The 19,108-nt window shown below is 53.9% G+C and overlaps 1 protein-coding gene across 3 annotated transcripts in view; it reads right to left on the minus strand.

Moving 5' to 3' along the window:
* The window catches only part of CAMK1G (calcium/calmodulin dependent protein kinase IG), a 31,412-nt gene extending 12,639 nt beyond the window's left edge, over positions 1–18,773 (minus strand). For 2 of the 3 annotated variants that reach the window (XM_025982298.2, XM_025982296.2), the window contains exons 1-3: positions 18,051–18,279; positions 6,308–6,428; positions 1,138–1,266 (exon numbers count right to left, since the gene is read on the minus strand). In XM_025982298.2, the coding sequence (XP_025838083.1) occupies positions 1,138–1,266; positions 6,308–6,399 (221 nt within the window). In that variant the 5' untranslated portion in view covers positions 6,400–6,428; positions 18,051–18,279. Of the gene's footprint in view, positions 1–1,137; positions 1,267–6,307; positions 6,429–18,050 lie in introns of all 3 variants that reach the window. The other variant, XM_025982295.2, reaches the window with a different exon arrangement.
* Positions 18,774–19,108: the final 335 nt, after the last annotated feature.

The raw sequence follows: 19,108 nt of genomic DNA on the forward strand, positions 1-19,108 counted from the left end.
CTCACCCCTTGCTGAGATTGCTGAGAAAGTCTTAGAATTGGTCTCCCATTCTCTAGGCTGGCATCAAATCCATCTTCTACCATCCTTAAGAGGGATGGCTGTAAAGTAGAAATCTGATCAGGTGATCCCTTCCTTAAAATCCTTTGATGACTTTTCTTTGCCCGCAGAATGAAGTCAGCATTCTTTATCATGGTATCCAACACCCTTCATAATCAGGCCTCATTTGATTCCATCTCCTGTCCCTTGTTGGTCCTCGCTCTAAGTTCAGGGGCTCCCAACAATGACTTTTCCCTAACATCCTTTGCACTTTCACAATTCTATGTTAAAGTTTGTGTTACTCTCAGCCTCAATTCCCTTTCTGCATTGCCTCTCCCATCTCCATCAAATTCTCCTCATCAATCAGGTCCTTCTTCTTTGAAAATGTACCTAATACCCTATACTCATAAAAACACACATGTAGGCAAAATGAATCTGTCTTCTCCAGACTTCACCTTCTGCTGCCATTGGCTCATGTTCGGTGGGATCAGAGTTTGTTATCTGTCTGACTCTGCCCAGAAAATGTGAGTTCCTGAGGGTGAGGAATTTTGTCAGCCTTATGCTTGTGTTCCTGACACCTAGTATACTTTTGGCACAGTGTTATACGTTATAGTGTTATATATAGGACCATATATTATATGGTCCTGTTGTAGCCACTTGATGGTTTGTTAGTAGGGCCTCTATCATGATAGTTAGATGCTGAACCTACATTTACTTTGCTACAATTCAGGTAATTTCCAAATCTTTTTTTTTTTCTAATTTCCAAATCTTATTCTGCTTACGTAATTACTGATTCTTCCGGGTATTGGCCCCCAATTGATTTTTGTGCCTTTGAGCAAACTACTCTCTGGTCTACGTGCGCAATCCAGGTCTCCTACCAGTTGGTTTGCTAGTCAATTTGCTGCCCTTTCTCACCGCCCCTCCCCGCTCCCCAGTGTCTGGCTAAACTTAACTGATGGATCAAACGGACTCATCAACTCAATCAAAGGGAGCGATGCCTTTGGGTGTAGAAATCCAGCTTCAGTCCTTCTGGAAGGTAATTCGTGAAGGAAATGTTGTGATCCCACAGTTGTCCCTGACCAACCCTAAGACCCCACTCACTTTTTCAACACGGCAATCTCATTCTCCAGACTGCTGTCCCGGAAGGCAGGGGACTTCTTGATGCACTTCAGGGCAAAGAGCTTCCCAGTCACCCTTTGCTTCACCAGGAAAACTTCTGAAAAAGCGCCTCTACGTATAAGACACCAAGAGATAAAAATTAGTACTGGCTGGCTAGGGAACATTGTTGGAGGCAAAACCAAAGGGCAGATGAAGGAAGGTGTGGCTGGTAATTAGTTTCCACTGTTACTGCATCCAGGGTATAGCCTATCTGACAAGCCTTCTGTCCTTTCTTTCAAAAAAGAAAAGACTCTACTACAAACTCCGAGACTAGCCGGGTGCTATTTCCGGATTCTAGAATTTGTTAAGGACCCCCGGGGACTCTGCTTTGCTTACGAAGAGTTTTCTCCATTTGGCCAACCCATTAAAGTGGGGCTACTGCAGAGGCAATTTGCTTTGTTTCTTCCAGCATGATGAAGTGTGGCACACTGGAACAGCACTTGGAGGTAGCAGTGTGGACAGGGCTCAAGCAGTGATGGGAAAAAACTCCAGTCTCCGTTTTAGGTGGTGATAGTTACTGTGAACCAATTATCATAGGCTAAGGGGGCTGAACACCCTCTCATTCAGTAGGATCGGTGAGAATGAAAGACAGGACCCAGCAGCCCTGGGCAGATTTTCTGGAGATGGAGAGGATAGAACGCAATGGAAATTCCAAATTATAGCCTTTTTGCTTTGAGTGGGGGTCTTCTGGAGACCAGGCTAGTAGAGCCATAGCCAGGAGCAGATGCTGAGGCCCAAGTGCCCATGTGAGAACTTCAGCTTTTTTGGGTGACAAGTCAACTTAACTTCTATATACCCAGATTCTTTATCTGAAAAGTGGGAGTGTCAATAGTAGCTGTTTCATAGCATTGTTTAGAAGATTAAATGAATTAACATATGTAATGTGCTTAAAAGCATCCCTGACATCTGTTAAACTAAGCGTCAGACACTGTTATTGTTATTACTATTATTATTTGAATACCATTAGGGAGAACACCTGGTAGTAACAAGAGGCACTAGAGTGTAAGTGAGGAAACAGCTGAGCCATCCTCTCCCCTGCCATCTGGGATTCTAGAATGGAGGCCCAATAGCAGTCAAGCTTGTGTAAGGACTTTGAGAATCTGCGTTAGAAAATACTTGGTGTTTCCTGGGTCTGAGCTTCCTGTTTCCCCCCCAGCTGCACTGGAACGGAGTTAATCAGAGCCTTCAGAGCTTCCTCTATTCATTCATTCATTCCTTCATTCATCCCTTCAATCAAGATTTATTGAGCACCTACTGAGTCAGACACTGGAGATAAAAAGGTAAGTGTGTCCGGTCTTAAGAAGCCTGTAGACTAGTGAAGAGCACAGACAAATGAGCAATTAACATTCAATTTGCAAAATGTTATTAGGCATTCAAGGAATGTTTGCTCAGCTAACGGAACCCTAGTGTTAGGCCCTAGGATACTCATTGGCCTCGCTTAGAGTCTGGTGTGCGAGATAGACACGTACAGAGAAGCAGGGGGTATGATGAGACCCTAGATAATGAACGTTGAGGACAGGGTCTCTGCTCTGGTACACGACTCCGGCAGATGCCATCTTCCCTTGGAAGATGTTTCCCTTGGCACATCTTCCTACAATAATCGTGACAACACTAATTTCCCCCAGCAGAGAGCAGGCTGCAGAAAAGGGTATTTTTCTAATGGGTACAAAGCCATTGCTCGGAGTAGCTAAGGAGCACCTCATTCTTGGCCTTCAGACTTAAGATCACCCTGACCTCAGTTTTAAGGGATGAAGGAGAGTTAGCCCAGTGAAAAGTTGGAAGTGACGTCTCAGGTGGTGGTTAGAGAAGTCGAGGGGACAGCATGGAGGAGGCACAGGGCAGCAGGTAGGGAGGGGGCTACGGGGTCCAGCACCATCTGTGAAGTAGGAGACAGGGAATAGTGGGAGATGCACGTGCATGAGTACCAGCTCCTCTGGCTGGGCACGTATGGAAAAAGCTCAATACAGGTGTGTTGGTTGCATGGATGGAGGGAGGCTGGATGTGTGAGGAGGCTGGCCTGGGATGGGCTGCGCGTTCCACTCATCTTCGGATCCCACCTTCCCTCCTGTAAAAGGAGAGAGGTGAACCGCACAGCTCTCAGGATTCCTGCCAGCCGTGACCTCCCAGGACTCACTTTCAGAGTCACCCCTTTCACCCATAGGCACAGGTGGCTCCCTGACACCTACTGGGGTCCTCTTGTGGAAAGAGATTGAACTAAGGCCTTCCTGGGGGGCCATTGACATCTCAGTGCGTGTGTAAACCACGCCTCCTGGAGATGTGCAGTGTTGTGGCGATTGTGGTGTTACTGCTTTTCTGCCTCAGGCTCCTCGTACAGTGTGTGTGTGTGTGTGTGTGTGTGTGTGTGTGTGTGTGTCACAGGGCAGGGGAGAGCGGTTACAAGACTGAATTGTGCCACTGGTCAGCCTGGGGAGCAGAGAGCTAGCTTTGAGCAGCTAAGGTTGCTGGGGTCGGAAAGCAAGACAAGCAGAGCCTCCGGAGCCAGGAGTGCTTTGCTGCGGTAGAGCTTGGTCTGCCTTTGGGGCCCTGACTCGCTCTCCCCTCTTGCTGGGAGACTGCTCGATGGGTGAGGGGAGGGAGGGCCAAGGAGAAAAGCCGCTTCCTGCGCAGTGAAAGGAGGGGGACTGGGACCTGGGTGACACTCGCCCTGCTGTGGACGAGCTATGCCCCGTGCCTCTACGGTTACCTGAGGGCCCAGGGATTCTGGGGGACCTCCGCAAGCGTTCTCTCCCTGGCGGGGTGTTCCAGAGGAGCTGAGGGCTACAGAGAAGAAGCCTTTGTCCTGAGATTCTGGTGCATCTCGCTCAGAGGAGTCTGCGCTGCCCACTGCTCCCTCCCCGTCAGCGCTGCACCACCTCACCTCGGTAACTACGGTAACTCCAACTCCGGTAACTACGGTAACGGCCCTGGGGCTGCCTGGCCCCCTCCTGGGCACAACAGGGGGGCCTACTGTTTAGTTACCGATCAGCCCCCACTGCTGTGACCTGCCCCCTGTCTTGTCCCTTTGGTTCCCCAGGTCAGTGAGGGGCTGGGTAGGTTAGAGCCATTGGAAGCACGAAAAATAGAGTCCTAGCTGCTCGGGCCTATCTCCCCGAATCCCCGTGCAATAGGTCTAGGACCAGGAATCTGTATATATATATATATTTGAAAACAAAAAACCAGGGACACCTGGGTGGCTCTGTGGTTGAGCATATGCCTTTGGCTCAGGGCGTGATCCTAGGGTCCTGGGATCGAGTTCTGCATCGGGCTCCCTGCAGGGAGCCTGCTTCTCCCTCTGCCTGTGTCTCTGCCTCTCTCTGTGTGTCTCTCATGAATAAATAAATAAAATCTTAACAAAACAAGACAAAAACCCCCAGAAAACTATCTCTGCCAAAATGCTACTAGGGAATTATTATTAACTGTCTTGAGTGTGGCAATGCCATTGGGCATATGGAAGAAAGTGCCTTTATTTCTAGGAGATGCAGACAGAAGGATTCCAAGGTGACATGTCATGATGTTTGCAACTGTTTACAAATCGTTCAGGGAAATAAGTGTGTGTGTGTGTGTGTGTGTGTGTGTGTGTGAGAGAGAGAGAGAGAGAGAGAGAGAGAGAGAGAGAGAAAGAGAGAGAGAGAGAGATGTATGTACATAAAACAAATATAATGAAATGTTAACAATTGTTGAATTGAGGTGGTCAGTATATCGGTTGTTCCCTGCACTATTATTTCACTTTCTAAAAACTTTAGATATTTTCACAGTTGAAAGGTAGAGGGATAAGCTCCCCGGGGTCCCTGGATGTCCCTCTAGGTTAGGACCCTGGCCGACTTCGCCGACCCCCCTGGGAGCAGCATACGTCTGACAGTCCCACAGCACAAATCTGAGCAGACAGTGAATAAGCACTTGTCAACCTGGGCATCCCCCCTCCTTCTCTTGATTTTTGGGATTCTTAGCAAATCATCTCTGATTCACGCATGAGTCTTGTCCCTCTCTCCTGCCAAAAAACCCCCTCTCTAGCCACCCCCGTCTTGGCAAAGGGCCTTGATGGAGGGCCAATGCTCTGATGACCGCACCAGCACCGAGATCCTCCTGTGTGCTCAGAGCCCTTGCTCAGGCAGGGAGAGCCCAGGGGTGGGGGCTGCCCTTGGGGCCAGACCTGGCTCCCCTCCGTCTATCATGAGAGTGTGGGGAGCTGTCATTGCCCGAGGTCATGGCCTCCTGGCCAGGGTGGAGGGAGCTAAACTTAGCCCGAGTTGGCTAAAGGGAAAGCCTGCTTGAATGGACGGCCTACTAACTGCCCCTCACTTCCTGGGGCCCAATTAGCCCAGACTAATTAGCTGGCCAGCTGGGGTCCTGAGGCCACAGAGGAGCTGGTGGCCTGGAGCTGGTGGCCTGGAGCCGGTGGCAGCCTGCATCAGAGCCTGCAGCCTCCTGGAGGAGAGACAGGACTGAACAGGACAGTCAGCTCCAGACAGGCTGTCTCTGCTCCTCCAGCCGTGTAATCGTTGTCAAGGGGCAGAAGCAGACACTCCGGAGGCTGGTAGGAGTTTGGGCTACGGCGTGACTTTATTTTTCCAACATGGCACTTAAATATAGAGCAGAGAGGATGGTGGTGGGGAGCTGACTCCGGCATGCGTGGGGAGCTGACTTCGGCATACGTACCCGTCAGCTTTCTAGGCCCCAAAAGCCCCTTCTCCTCTGTCTACAGCAGACATGGGGGGTTGGTTGGCCTATTTGCTGCCCGAGGAAATGAAGACCCTGGAGGATGCGACCCAGGAAATTCTAGGGCCACTGAATGTCTGGAGGTACCCCAGAACCCCTCTTTCCTGCCACCAGGCTGAGAAGCCACAAGTTGTCTCTGATCTAGAGGTAGGGGAAGGGGGGTCACCGGGGGTGGGCCAGGATAGGCCTTTCCACCTAAGGAAAGGGCTGGTATTCCCTGTGGGCCCAGGGTTATGAAACCAAGCTACCTTCCCCTACTCACCTCCCCAGTCCCTGCAGTCTCAGTCCTAGTTTGTCAGCTGCTGCTGGCCCAGAACAACTTCTTCCAGGCTCCCAGCCTCCACGCCCCCGCCCAGCACGCAGCCCGGCCGCCCCATCTCTCAGCCCCAGGACTCACGATCCCAGCACTTCCATGAAGATGAAGGTTTTCCGGATGTTGGTCGTCTGTTTCTTCCAGGAGCTGCAGTCATCTTCTTCCTTTCGACCCATCGCCTCCAGAGTTGAAGCTTTGGGGGATACTTTGAGGAAGGGGACAAAGGGTCTGATCAGCTAATGTCTCAGACAGGATGAGAACAAATTGCAAAAAGAATCAAAAACACATCTTTCATATAGTAGCTAGAATGAAGGATTGGGAAGCAAAACCTGGATAATGGGCAAAAATAAGTCTATTCTCTCCACTTGCTCTTTAAAATTACTACAACAAGGGCACCTGGTGGCTCAGTCAGTTAAGGGTCTGCCTTTGGATCAGGTCATGATCTCGGGGTCCCGGGATCGAGCCCCGTGTCCAGCTCCCTGCTCAGCGGAGAACCTGCTCCCTGCCGCCACCCACCTCTTGTGTGCTCTCTTAAAAAAAAAAAAAACTAAACTAAATTACTATAGCAAATGTATTGCATGTCTACGGCATGCCCATTGTACTTGCTACACGCTCAAGGAGTTGAGAGTCTAGTAGTGCAAAGCCCACTTTGTACATACGTATATAGGGGCAGTAACACACCCACGTACGGATTAGTACACAACTATGCACCTTGCGGGGGAATCTAAGCTGAATGAGGCATTTCCTGCATTTCCAGGTGATGGTCAAGGTCTTGATTCAAACCGCGGAGTCAGCTCGACTTCCCTTCTGGTACCTTATGTTGTCTGGGTCGGCCCACCTCCCCAGTCCTGTTTCCTCTTGCCTCTCTCCTACCTGTTCTGGGCCTCATGAAAGACTGTTAGATGAACAAGATGAACAAGCATTGTTCGCTCCCAAACTCCCACAACATTAGTACGGTGCTGGGGAAATAGTTATTCATTAAAATCTGAATTGAATCTTGTCCCGACTTTGTATCGGGGTCCCGGAGTCACCATATCCATTCACCCGAGTCGGCACCTATGATGCACCAGGTGCTGGCTGCGTACAGGTGACGGTTCTGTCTTCCTGAGACCGGCAGGCCCACAGGAGGCATGCCAGGAGCAAGTGAAGTACCATGTACGCAGAGACCTAGTGTAGGAAAACCGTGAAAGAATAAAACCTAGGCTTAAGAGGGACAAAGGGGGACGGTCATCTTTACCTAAAAGTCACCGGAAGGCGCTAGAGCAGGTCATATTTAAGCTGAGATCAGAAGTATGTGAAGGAGCCTGCCAAGCACACAGTGTGTGTGAGGGAGCGTTTTGGCAGGAGGAATAAAATACAGGAGGCCCAAGTGGGGGCAGGACGGGACCAGAGCCTGAAGGGACGGATGGGACAGTGTGGCTGGAGCAGATGAACCCTGCATGACACGGGGCGGTGAGTGGGCAGGGGAAGGCAGGCAGGGGGCAGAGCATATAAGGCCTTATAGGCTCTGCTGAAGGTACTGGATTTTCTTCTAAGCAAGAGGGCAAGATATGGAAAGATTTTTTGAAGAGGAATTACGCCACTGATGCATTAGAGCTCACTCCAGCTGCTTTGTGGACAATGGGGTCGGGGGAGTAAGAGCTGATATATGGAAAATGGGTGGGGGACACAAGTCCAGGAGGGAAGTGATGGTGGCTTGGATTGTGGCGGTAGTGAGGGAGAGTAGGGGTGTGCTCGGGATACGTTCTGGGGTTCCGATTATGTACGACACCAGGGGATGTGCCCACAGGGCGGTGAGAGGAGTCTAGGCTGGCTGTCATGTCTCTGGTAGGAGTTTTGGGGTGACAGTGCCCTTGGTGAGGCATGAATACTTGAGAGAAACATGTGCTTGGGGGGCGACTGGGTGGGTTGGCGGGAATCTCTCTGCCCTAGCTGCCTCTTTTTCCCTATTCTCCTTGGACCTAACTAAGAAGTAGGAAAATATGCCCAATGGCTGCATCTCTTGGGCAATGCACCTCCTTCCCCCATTTAAAAAAATTCCTGTGGGGGGCACCTGGGTGGCTCAGTAGTTGAGAGCATCTGCCTTTGGCTCAGGGCTTGATCCCGGGGTCCTAGGATCGAGTCCTGCATCGGGCTCCCCACGGGGAGCCTCCTTCTCCCTCTGCCTATGTCTCTGCCTCTCTCACTCTCTGTGTCTCTCATGAATGAATAAATAATATAATCTTAAAAAACAAGTTCCTATAGGATCCATGGGGTCTTCTAATAGCCTCAGAACAAAGAAAGTTTGTGCCTCCACAATTTGGCATCAGGTAAAGAGCAGAGGTTTGGAGGTCAACCTGAGTTCAAATTCTACCACTGTTGGTTATTTTATTTGAACGGCCTTAGGCAAGTTACTGACCTCTGAGTCTGTTAGCTCATCTGTAAAATGGGGATAGAGCCGTCTATGGTCATGGTGCAGGTTACGTGAAATAGTGGACGTAGAGACTTAGCACATTTGTCTCACAGATACTAAACCGTTGTGACAGAGACAATATTCGGGGGTACTAAGCTGATGTATTTTCATTCCTGGTAATCCACATCGGGAGGGCTCGTGTCACAAACTAGGGTCTGTAGCATAGAGGGAAACCGCTTCTGCACTCAGACACTAGTGTGAGCTGTAAGCTCCTATGAATAAGAGGAACATGACACAAGCGAGGGCCCCATGGGAGGGGAACAGGTGTGCTTGACAATTTTGGTCCCAGTGGATCCTGGTGAGGATATGGGGGAGGTGAGTGTAGTTGCCCGAAGCACGCATCTTTGCTTTCACACACTTACGGAGTAGAACGCCCATCCAGGAATGGGGGACCTCGGTGACACGGATGGGTGGGCTTCCCATCTGGTGGGAAGTTCTACGCGCGGGAGGTACTTGACCACAACCACACTCAACACAGTGGGAAGTAATCATGGGGCAGGCCCTGGGGGAGACAGGGTGGCATGACCCTTAGGGACCCTAGAAGTTCCCCAGGGCCTGCGGGGGGCTGCAGCCAGCTTGCTTCAGGTCACGACAGCCGACCGTAGTGGTCTCCCCAGCTCTGTGGTTAGAGGTCTCAGGCTGTGGGCTTGAAATTGGCCACAGTGGGAGCACTGAGACCATGGACGGGGGCAAATGCTACATGAACCAGGGCTTCTCCCCAGGTCATCCCCCTATCTTGGAGAACCAGTCCTTTAACATTTATCATGGCCCTGGTGAAGGGACATAGAGCTGCCAGAGGGCCTGTCCCCTGGGGTCCGGAAGAAGAGACAGCTTTAATCGGGGCTTCTCAGGTGGAAGCAAATGGCTGGGAGCTGGGCCTTTGGCAGAGGGTGTCAGCATGACGCCCCCAGGTGGGACCAGTCACACCTCAGAGGTCACCAGTTGTCCTCTGGTGAGATCCCAGATCCCTGGGATCTGAGGTCCCCGATGAGTCTGAGGCCCCCTTCTCCTATCTACAACTAAGTCAGGTAAGCACCTTATCACATAAGATGTCCCGGACGTAGAGCAAGAGGAGGAGAAGCTGTCTCACGGCTGTGTGCTTTCCTGGGAGAAACTGAGGCAGCGCAACGAGACTCTGCTGAACCCGAGACGCTGTGATGAACAAGTTCACATTTAAAGTTGCCCATTTCCCTTTTGGGTTCGCGAGAAGGACTTTAGAGGAAATAAAGATGCTACATTTCCTTTGCTCACTTCAGGATTGCGTGTAAACCTGCAGCCTGGCTGTACGCGAACTGGTGGCCGATATTATGAAAAACGCACGCGAGTTAATACTACGAATCCCTTAGCATGTAGCACATTCCCGCGTAGATCTGGTTTGTGCTTGTATCCTCAGGTCCGTCAGTGGATTTGCTCGTCCTGGGAGGGTGGCAGCCCAGAGGGACGCAGCAGTTCAGGGCCCGCTAGCCAGAGGAGGACTCGCCAGCCGTGCGGTGGCCTGGTCCTTGATTTGGAGGGCCCAGTGACAAGGCAGAGACAAATGAACTCTGACTGGCAGGCTGCTTTGGGGAAGATGAGATATTAGAATCCGGGCTATCTTTATCCGGATGCCACTCTGCAGAGTCTCAGCCCCAAATCTGGCAGCTTCCACTTATCAGAGAGGTTGGCATCTGGGCGTGGCTCAAGTGCTTCTTAGCGTGGACACTGCAGCTGGGAGTCTCGACGGACGTATGGGGGTGTCGGCGTGGACAGTCAGAGGAGCCGAATCGACAGGATCGGTCTGTGTGTGTGTGTCTGTCTCTCTCCCCTTCACAGAACCCCCAGGCCTGCAGATGCTGCTTATCCAGGTAAGGACCCAATCAAGCATCTTCTTCTTTTTTTAAAAAAAAGATTTTATTTATTTACCATGAGAGACACAGAAGGAGACACAGAGACATGGGCAGGGGGAGAAGCAGGCTCCCCGCGGGGATCACGACCTGAGCCAGAGGCAGATGCTCCACCACTGGGCCACCCAGGCGCCCTCCAATCCAGACTCTTCTTTCCAGCTCTGGGGCCAGCAGCTGGGTGTGCATCGCTCCCCCTGCTGGAGCCCCGCGGAACCCGGGCCTGCTCTCCGGGAGGCACGACCACCTCATTAGCAGATTTGTACTCCCTGTTCCTTCTCTCCCATCTCTCTTAAATAGCTTAAAAACATAGTATTCTTAGCTAAGCCGGCTATAAGAACACATCTTTCCCGCCCACCCCTCCTCCCATACACTCAAGCCTAACAATTTAGCTCTATCTTCAGAGCAATGTGGAAAACTCGGGGCGGGGAGGGGGGCGCCCCAGATCTGAAACCCTGGGTCATTCCCACCACCACCAGCCCCCAACCGCAGGGAGGTCCCCAGGCCCCCGCCCAGCGCTGCAGAGGTCTAACCAGGGGCCCTCAGAGGGGCGCCCACATTCTCCCTGCTTCTTTCCCTCGAAGTCCTCGCCCTGCTCCCCGACTCCTGCTGCTATCTAGGTTCTCTAGAAGGAAAAGAAAACGCATCCCGAGAAGCCTGAAGCCCCGGGATGGCTGTCACTTGTTCCCAAAGTATGCCCACCTCTCTCCCTCTCTCCAGCCACAGCCTCCACTGGACTTCAGGGCTCGGGAAGAGCCACTGCTGAGGTACAACTGAGGTCACCCTGTAGCTCAGGAGACGCCGTGGGTGTTGGCATCCGTGACCCTCACTCCTCAACAGGGCAGGACCCTCACGGATGTTCTGCAGAAATAACTCCCGGCCGAGGCAGTGGCCTTACTCATGGGGACCACCTTTGACTTGTTGGAGACAACACTCCTTCTTTCCCTGCAGGACTACAGCAGACGTGGCTGTGACACGAGGCCCTTAAAAAATGCTTCCAATCGGGTCATCCAGGTGGCTCAGCGGCTGAGCATCTGCCTTCAGCTCAGGGAGTGATCCCGGGGCCCTGGGTTCGAGTCCTGAATTGGGCTCCTCATAGGGAGCCTGCTTCTCCCTCTGCCTGTGTCTCTGCCTCTCTCTGTGTGTCTCTCAAGAACAAATAAATAAAATCTTTAAAAAAAAAAAAAGTGCTTCCCATCAAGTTGGAAAGACCAAGCGTAGGTGTGTAAATAAACAACTAAAACCACAGGCCTGCAGGAGGGGAGCTGGCAAATGAACGTGCTCAAGCCATTCAGAGGTCGGTTGTAGATTGATTGTGGATGCGTGGGTCCCCCACCCCCACTACGGGTGCTGCAGGCGCCCTGTGTTACTCAGCTGGAATCCCTAGTGCCTAGTACCGAGCCCACATAGGCCAAGAGCCCCGTCCACACCGGTCCAATGATCCAATGGGGAGGAGGGCCCAGGAGAGAGCATTGGGGCCATCAGGGAGTCCGACTTAATATTGGTACAGGGTGAGAGGACAATTGTTTACTGGCTAGAGAGGGACACGCAGCAAGAAGACCCATGCCCTGGGAAGGGAAGGCCACGGGGCCTCCTGTCTAAGGGTGTCACGGCGAGGCTCTGTTTAGAGCCCTGCAGCCGACAGGGCAGAGTGGCCACGGAGGGCCACCATCACCTCTCAGGGCCTGGGTCTGGCTCTTGTTCAGCAGCACCTGGGACACTGGAAGAGGCCATTCTATCCGGTATCGGTCCCTCCACCCACCCAAAGCCACTCTGTCACATGAGCCAGCTCCTTGCTTCTGTACGACCTATGACAGTCTGAGGTCACGTCTTCCCAAGAAAGTAACTCCACGTGGACCGAACCTGGCCCGTCTCCTTGTCTCCCTTGGGCCTCGTGCAGCGCCTCGCCCCTGGGCAGGGCTCCGTCAGAGTTTTCGGGGTGGTCTTCCTGCTGTGTCGGGGCACAGTTCCACAGCTGGGGAGGACACCGCAGAGGGCAAAGTTCTCCCTAAAGGGCAGGCCATGCAGCCCCGGGGTGGACGCTGCCTCTGAGCACCACCCTTTCTGTGCTTCTGGGGACAGGCCGTGTGATCCGTGGTGACATCCAGCCTGGCTATTTATGAGGTGCTGCTGAGAGATGCTTGGGCTATGAGCCCGGGAGGCAGGTGCCCTTCTCACGCTTCTTCCATGGAAGACCGACCCCTGTCCTTCTCTCCTTCCCAAGCTCCATTTGGTCACAGGAACAGCACCGGCACCAGAGAGAACTCTAAGGCCGACGAGGCTTATCTTCAGGGGCCTCCTCATTGCCATCACCATGTCCCAAAGATGCGTGGTCGCCTCATGACCTCACACTGCCCTGGCCCCTCTCCCTGGCCCCTCACTCCTGCCCACCCTGCTCCACAAAGCCTCCTTATCAAAAATTTCCTATGGGGAGTCCCAGCTGCTCTGAGGGGCTTATTAAACGAATCACTTGGACTAACAGCTTAAAAGCCACCCCTCCTGATAAACCATCCCAGAGCCTTGGGCACACCATGTTTTAATCCAGGCATTTGGTTCAATTCAACTCAATTCAATTCAATTCACTGTGTGTTTCCCCAGCCCAAGCAGGGCTCCTAAACTGGATAGGACCAACCCAGAGGAGATAGAAGGAAGGAGAGAATCTTGGAGTAGCACCCCAGTACCCTTGGACCCACAGATAATGGGTCTCATCACTACCCATGAGAAGAGCCACTGGGCCTTAGCTATGCTCCCCTACTTGGGGCTTCTGGGCAAGCAGGGGCGCATCACTCGGGGCATGGTAAGCTCGCCTCAGAGCCTTCCTGAGGGACTGCATGTGGCTCTCTTTCTGACCTCAGTGGAATCAGCCCACCCTAAGACTGCTTTGCAGTCTGCTTCCAGGGTTTTCCATTTCTTGGGAGCATGACTCAGAAAAGCTGGTGGGTCCTGGGAGGGAGGTTATCGGATGGGTCATCTTTCATAAGAATGTGCTCTCTGCCTCCGGGCTGGGGCTCACGGAGTCATGGCAACATATAAATGGCTTGGTGAGGGGCTAAAAGGCTAACGCTGGGATGTTTTCTTGTCCTGATCCCCAGTTTCCTGGACTCTGACCCATATTGGGCTTTGCGTCATCCTTTGGAATGATAGGGACATTAGAAAGGGCTAAAAAATAAAAAATAAAAATAAAAAAAGAAAGAAAGGGCTCAAGTTCTGGTTCCAGTTTCAATTTGGTACCGAGGAGCTGTGTAGCTCCAGGCAGAACACCGAACCTCTCTGGGTTTCCACCTTTGTGGAAAGAGAAAAGAGGAGATTGGAATAGATCAAGGTTCCTTGAAGTTTGATTTTTAGCATATTAGTCCCAGGAGGCTTTCTGTGTGCAAAGTGGATTTGCTGCTCCTATTAGAGATTCATGATCCACATTAGCTTGTTGAAGGCTCTGATGACTCTTAAAGATGCATGGTTAATGCCCTCTAACCTGGCATCCCCCCCCCCTCCCCAATTTACTGGACGGTGAAACCTTCCTTGTGTCGCACCTGCTAGCACCCAGGGTGTCCAGGGCTGCCCAGAGCCTACTTGGGAAAACCTCCTCTGATAACTTTGTGATTCTGCATTTGCTTGAGCAACAGAGGAAGTTTCCAGCAGCCTTAGGTCATAGCCATGCTCTCGCCAGCCGCGGTGTCAGAGGCACACAGCTGGGCCTGTGCGAGCTGTCACAATCCATTCCCCTTTTGCGGGCCGCAGCTCAAGCCCAGGCCCTGGACCTTAAAGCCTCCTGGAGACTTCTGGGTGGACGAAGCTGCAAGGAACATGGGCTCCACCCCCGGTCCCCCCACTAGGCCTGCGGCTCCAGGGCCAGCGCTGCGTGGCACTTTTGGTTCACAGAATCACTGAGGAAGGACGTTTTTCAATGGTCTCCTACAGTTTATTTCAGGCTCAAACACACATTTAGGTCTAAGCCACTCCCTCCGGCTGCAGTGACAGGTCAGAACTCACATGTTGCTTAAGATTTACTGTGTGCCTCTTATAAAACATCCGCCAAGGCTTCATTTGGTGGCGGGACCGCCACTACCTAGGAGTCCCTGGAGAGGGCAAGGGTGTGCCACTGATTCCTCTCGTGCTCCTAACCCGTGGAGCCTCAGTTTCCTCCTCTGCTGAATGGGAATAATGATCCCTGCACTGTGTCTCCACCTTCCTGGGGCATCTGGGGCGCAGAATCACCCTGCAACCTCTGTCACGCTATGCAGGGGTCCCCCTTACTGGCACGCGAATTAAATAAACACCAGGCGCTGGGGAGAAAGAAGGGGAAACTGAGACACTAACTAGAGGTGAGCGCGCGGGACAGGAGCCGCCAGTCAACCCGGGGTCCCCCCAGCGGCTCTGCTCCCAAGTGCGCTTCACAGCGGGGGCACCTCAGCTCACTGTGACTCTAAAGTGTTTAAAAATATCTAATGTTTCATACATCCCGGCCCTGAAATGCAAACCAACTGCTTCACCAGGTGCTGAACCAAGAGCAGAGGGAGCTCGGCCACCGCCCTGGGCAGCACCGCGAGCCAAGGGTCTCTCCTCGGGCGTCACGCTGGTCCCCGGGGCCACCTCTCCAAGGAGTTTTCAAGGGTAATAGTGACGGTGCGTCTGCCACGCGCCGCCCTTAAGCCGGACTCCGCAGAAGGTGCCGCCTTGGCGCAGGTGCTGGGCGCCCCCTCGGAGCCGCCCCCCCCCCCCCCCCCGCCCCGCGGCCGCCCCGCCCCGCCCCGCCGAGCCCCCGCCCCGCCCCGGCGGTGGCCGCGGGGATGCGCCTGCGGTTGTAGCGACGCGCGCGGCCGCTCCAGTCTCATTCATGCTGCGGCTCATTCACCTGGCGGCCCGGGCAGCTCCGTGCAGCCACGGGCAGCTCGGTGGGGCCGCGGGCAGCTCGGTGCAGCCACGGGCAGCTCGGTGGGGCCGCGGGCAGCTCGGTGCAGCCACGGGCAGCTCGGTGGGGCCGCGGGCAGCTCGGTGCAGCCACGGGCAGCTTGGTGCAGCCACGGGCAGCTCGGTTGGGCCGCGGGCAGCTTGGTGGGGCCGTGGGCAGCTCGGTGCAGCCACGGGCAGCTCGGTGCAGCCCTGGGCAGCTCAGTCGGGCCGCAGGCAGCTCAGTCCGGCCGCGGGCAGCTCGGTCGGGCCGCGGACAGCTCTGTGCAGCCCTGGGCAGCTCAGTAGGGCCGCGGGCAGCTCAGTCGGGCCGCGGGCAGCTCGGTCGGGCCGCGGGCAGCTCTGTGCAGCCACGGGCAGCTCGGTGCAGCCACGGACAGCTCTGGTTGGGCCGCGGGCAGCTCGGTGGGGCCGCGGGCAGCTCTGTGCAGCCCTGGGCAGCTCAGTCGGGCCGAGGGCAGCTTGGTCGGGCCGCGAGCAGCACGGTGCAGCCACAAGACAGCTTGGTCGGGCCGCGGGCAGCTCGGTGCAGCCCTGGGCAGCTCGGTCTGGCCGTGGGCAGCTCGGTGCAGCCCTGAGCAGCTTGGTCGGCTGCGGGCAGCTCGGTTGGGCCGCGGGCAGCGCAATGCGGCCACAGGCAGCTCGGTGCAGCCATGGGCACCTGGGTGCAGGCCCCGGGCAGCTCGGGAGCCGGGGAGAGGGAGCCGGGGCGAGGGAGCCGGGGCGCCGCTGCCCGCTGCCTATAGTGCTCCCAGGAAGTGCTCCCAGGCCATGAGGAGTTTGGACACCCCAGGGCGCTCCACCTGCATCACCTCCCCTCCCTGGCACCTCGCTGCCGCCTTTAGAGGAGGTGTTGTGAAGCCCATTTCACAGCTGGGTACTGCTGGGTAGGAATGTTACAGAAAATGCCCCAAATCCGAGGGTCAATGGCAGAGCCCGACTGGGATCCCCAGTGTATCAGAGCCTCCACAAAACCTGTTGCCTCTCTCCTGGAAGTGATTACCCGGTTTCACGTACTTCGCCTCATCCTTGGGACACTTTCCTGGAACCCCAGCACCTGACCAAGTCCCCCCTGGAACAGCTGACTCGGAGGCTCCGAGAAGGGCTCTGAGGCCAGGCCATCCTCTGCCTCTCCGGGCTCCAGCTCAAACCTCCTGTCACTCAGACTTCTTTCCCAAAGTTTTGTGCATTCTCAAGAGTGCTCTTAATACACACCTGCCTGCCAGCCGCTGCCCCCAACACATGATAGCTATCTGCAGTATCACGGAAAGGTCACTGATGATGTCAGAAGTTCTGGATTCAAATGCTGCTGTCGTTAACTGGATACCACCAATATCCAGCTTTGCAACCCTAGGCAAGCCTCTTTGAGTCTCAGTGGTCTCGTCCATAGGGAGGGAGAAATACTATTTGCCCCACCGGCTTGGTGGGCTCGTGCTAAAGGCACGTGCGTTTCCCACATCAGGTATTACTAAGCACTTTGTGTTATGGCCTATTGGATCTCATCTTTGGCCCTGGTTAAGCCTGGGTCACAAGGGCTGCCAGGGGCCGGGCTGCTTCTGGCCTCTGCTCTGGGAAAGATCATCTCCTTCCCCAACAGGAACCTGCTTGACTCTTTGACCCCTCGCAGAGATTTTCCTCCTGACCAGTTAATTGATCCGGTCCCAGAGCCAGCAGCTGGCCAGCCAGGCACAACCGCCAGACCCGGGCCAGCCCTGGCAGCCGCCTCCGGGAGCCTCGGGGTTAATGCTTGTGCGTCAAAGTTACGTGGGGAGAAGGGGCCACAGCGCGGGTGGGGGTGGAGAATCCAGACCTCCCGTTAACATCTCACCTGCCCGCCCAGCTGGGGAAGTTTAAAGACAGAAGGGAGATGGACCTGCCCCTGGAGAAGGTGAGGGAGCCGCCTTGTGACCGACACCCTGAGTTCTGCATCCTAATGCAGCCCAGGTGGCTGTGGAGCTGGAGCCTGTCCCTGGACCCTGCCTGAAGGGACTGAGGCTGGTCTGCTCCCTGGGGGTTTGCAGAGCCACAGGCTGTTTACAAACTACCTTTTTGCCCACTGGCTCTCTTAACAGTCACAACAACCCAGACAGGTAGGCAGAAGGGCATGGGTCCTTGACCGATGGGGTCAGAGAGGTTAAGAGATGCAGGATGGGCAAGGAGGCAGGGGTGCAAGCCCGCTGGAGGTCCCCACCTCTGCAGATGGGCAGCCCCTCCCGGGTAGCCCTGAGGATTGCCCCTCAGATGCAGCCTGCAGGCAGGCGGTGCAAGAGGGACATACACGGATATTTTGCTCCCCTTGCGTGGCTCAGAAGTGCAAACGGTTCCCACTCACACCAACCCTGAAGTGATGGCAGATGGCTCCGCAAGGAGGTGCCACCTGGGCCCCCATTCAGACTTATTTTCCAAAGCAGCTACAACTTACCCTTGATACCACAAGAGTCAGGCAAGACTGGAAATGGGGCTAAAAGGAATAGAATACCCAAGTTGCTTGCAAAAGTGGCTCTTCGAACACATCTCTACGTGCCACCTGCCTCCCCCTAAGCAAGGGAACCTCCCAAAGCCAAGAAAAGAATCAGACTCATCTTACCCGGAGACTCAGAAGGAATGGTGCTCCTACTCCAGCTCCTACAGGTCTGGGAGGATTAGCTGCTCCAGTGCTTTAACAATAAACCGAATTAAAGGGGAGGAATGCAGGGGTTTTCTTTCCCAGGACCGTAACCAGGCAGTCTTAAAGGGGAGGAAAAGTAGCTATGGTGGCTTGCATCTCCTGCCTTTCCTCTGCTCTGCTCTTCCCCCCTCCGAGCAGCATTAAGTCTGATCCAGAAAAATGCTTTTGCAAAGGGCCCTTTCATGCCGTGTGTGTGTGTGTGTGTGTGTGTGTGTGTGTAATTGTGTTTGCACTGATGTGTGTAATGGAAGGAGAGGGGGGAAGAATAAAAAGCAAGAATAAAACGTCAAATTACAAGCTTCCATTGGCCTGAGTGCTGAATGGGGTGCTAGCAGAAAATCCGAGAAGCTTTCTAGGACTGCGTGCCTCAGTTTCTCTTTTAACTACTCAGTTGCTGGAGTGTGTTGTTTAAAAACACCTTTCTGAGCAATAGGATATCTACATTGGTTGAAATGTGGGGGATGAAGACCCTTGTGTGTCCAGTTGTCGTCTCTTACAGAATGGGAAGAGAAGCAGGGGGGACCCTCTGCTGGGTGGTTCCATCATGTCTCTGATGTATCTCCTCTCCCCTGTTTCTAGAAGCATAGCATCCTGATCCCAAAACCTACCATCCTGACTCCGCTCCCTGGCACTCACCTCTCCATCCTGATCCCAAAACCTACCATCCTGACTCCGCTCCCTGGCACTCACCTCTCCATCCTGCCCTTGACCATCTCAGCCTCCTTTTGACTAATCCTTCAGCATAAGTTCCTTGAACTTCTGTCTTCTGCCCCCTTGCTTTCCCCTTGTCTACTCTTAATCTCAATATCCACTCGCAGGGTCTGTTACCATCATCACGTGAATGTCCCAAATCCACACCCCCCACTCAGTGTTGTCGACCCTAACCTTAACCTCCAAAAGTTCACTTCCACCCACAAATAATCCTGAATATATAATAGCCTCCCTCAAACCACTCTCCCCGTTTCCCCAGAGAGGCT

The sequence above is a fragment of the Vulpes vulpes genome, chromosome 13, assembly GCF_048418805.1.
Source record: "Vulpes vulpes isolate BD-2025 chromosome 13, VulVul3, whole genome shotgun sequence".
NCBI classification, from domain to species: Eukaryota; Metazoa; Chordata; class Mammalia; order Carnivora; family Canidae; genus Vulpes; species Vulpes vulpes.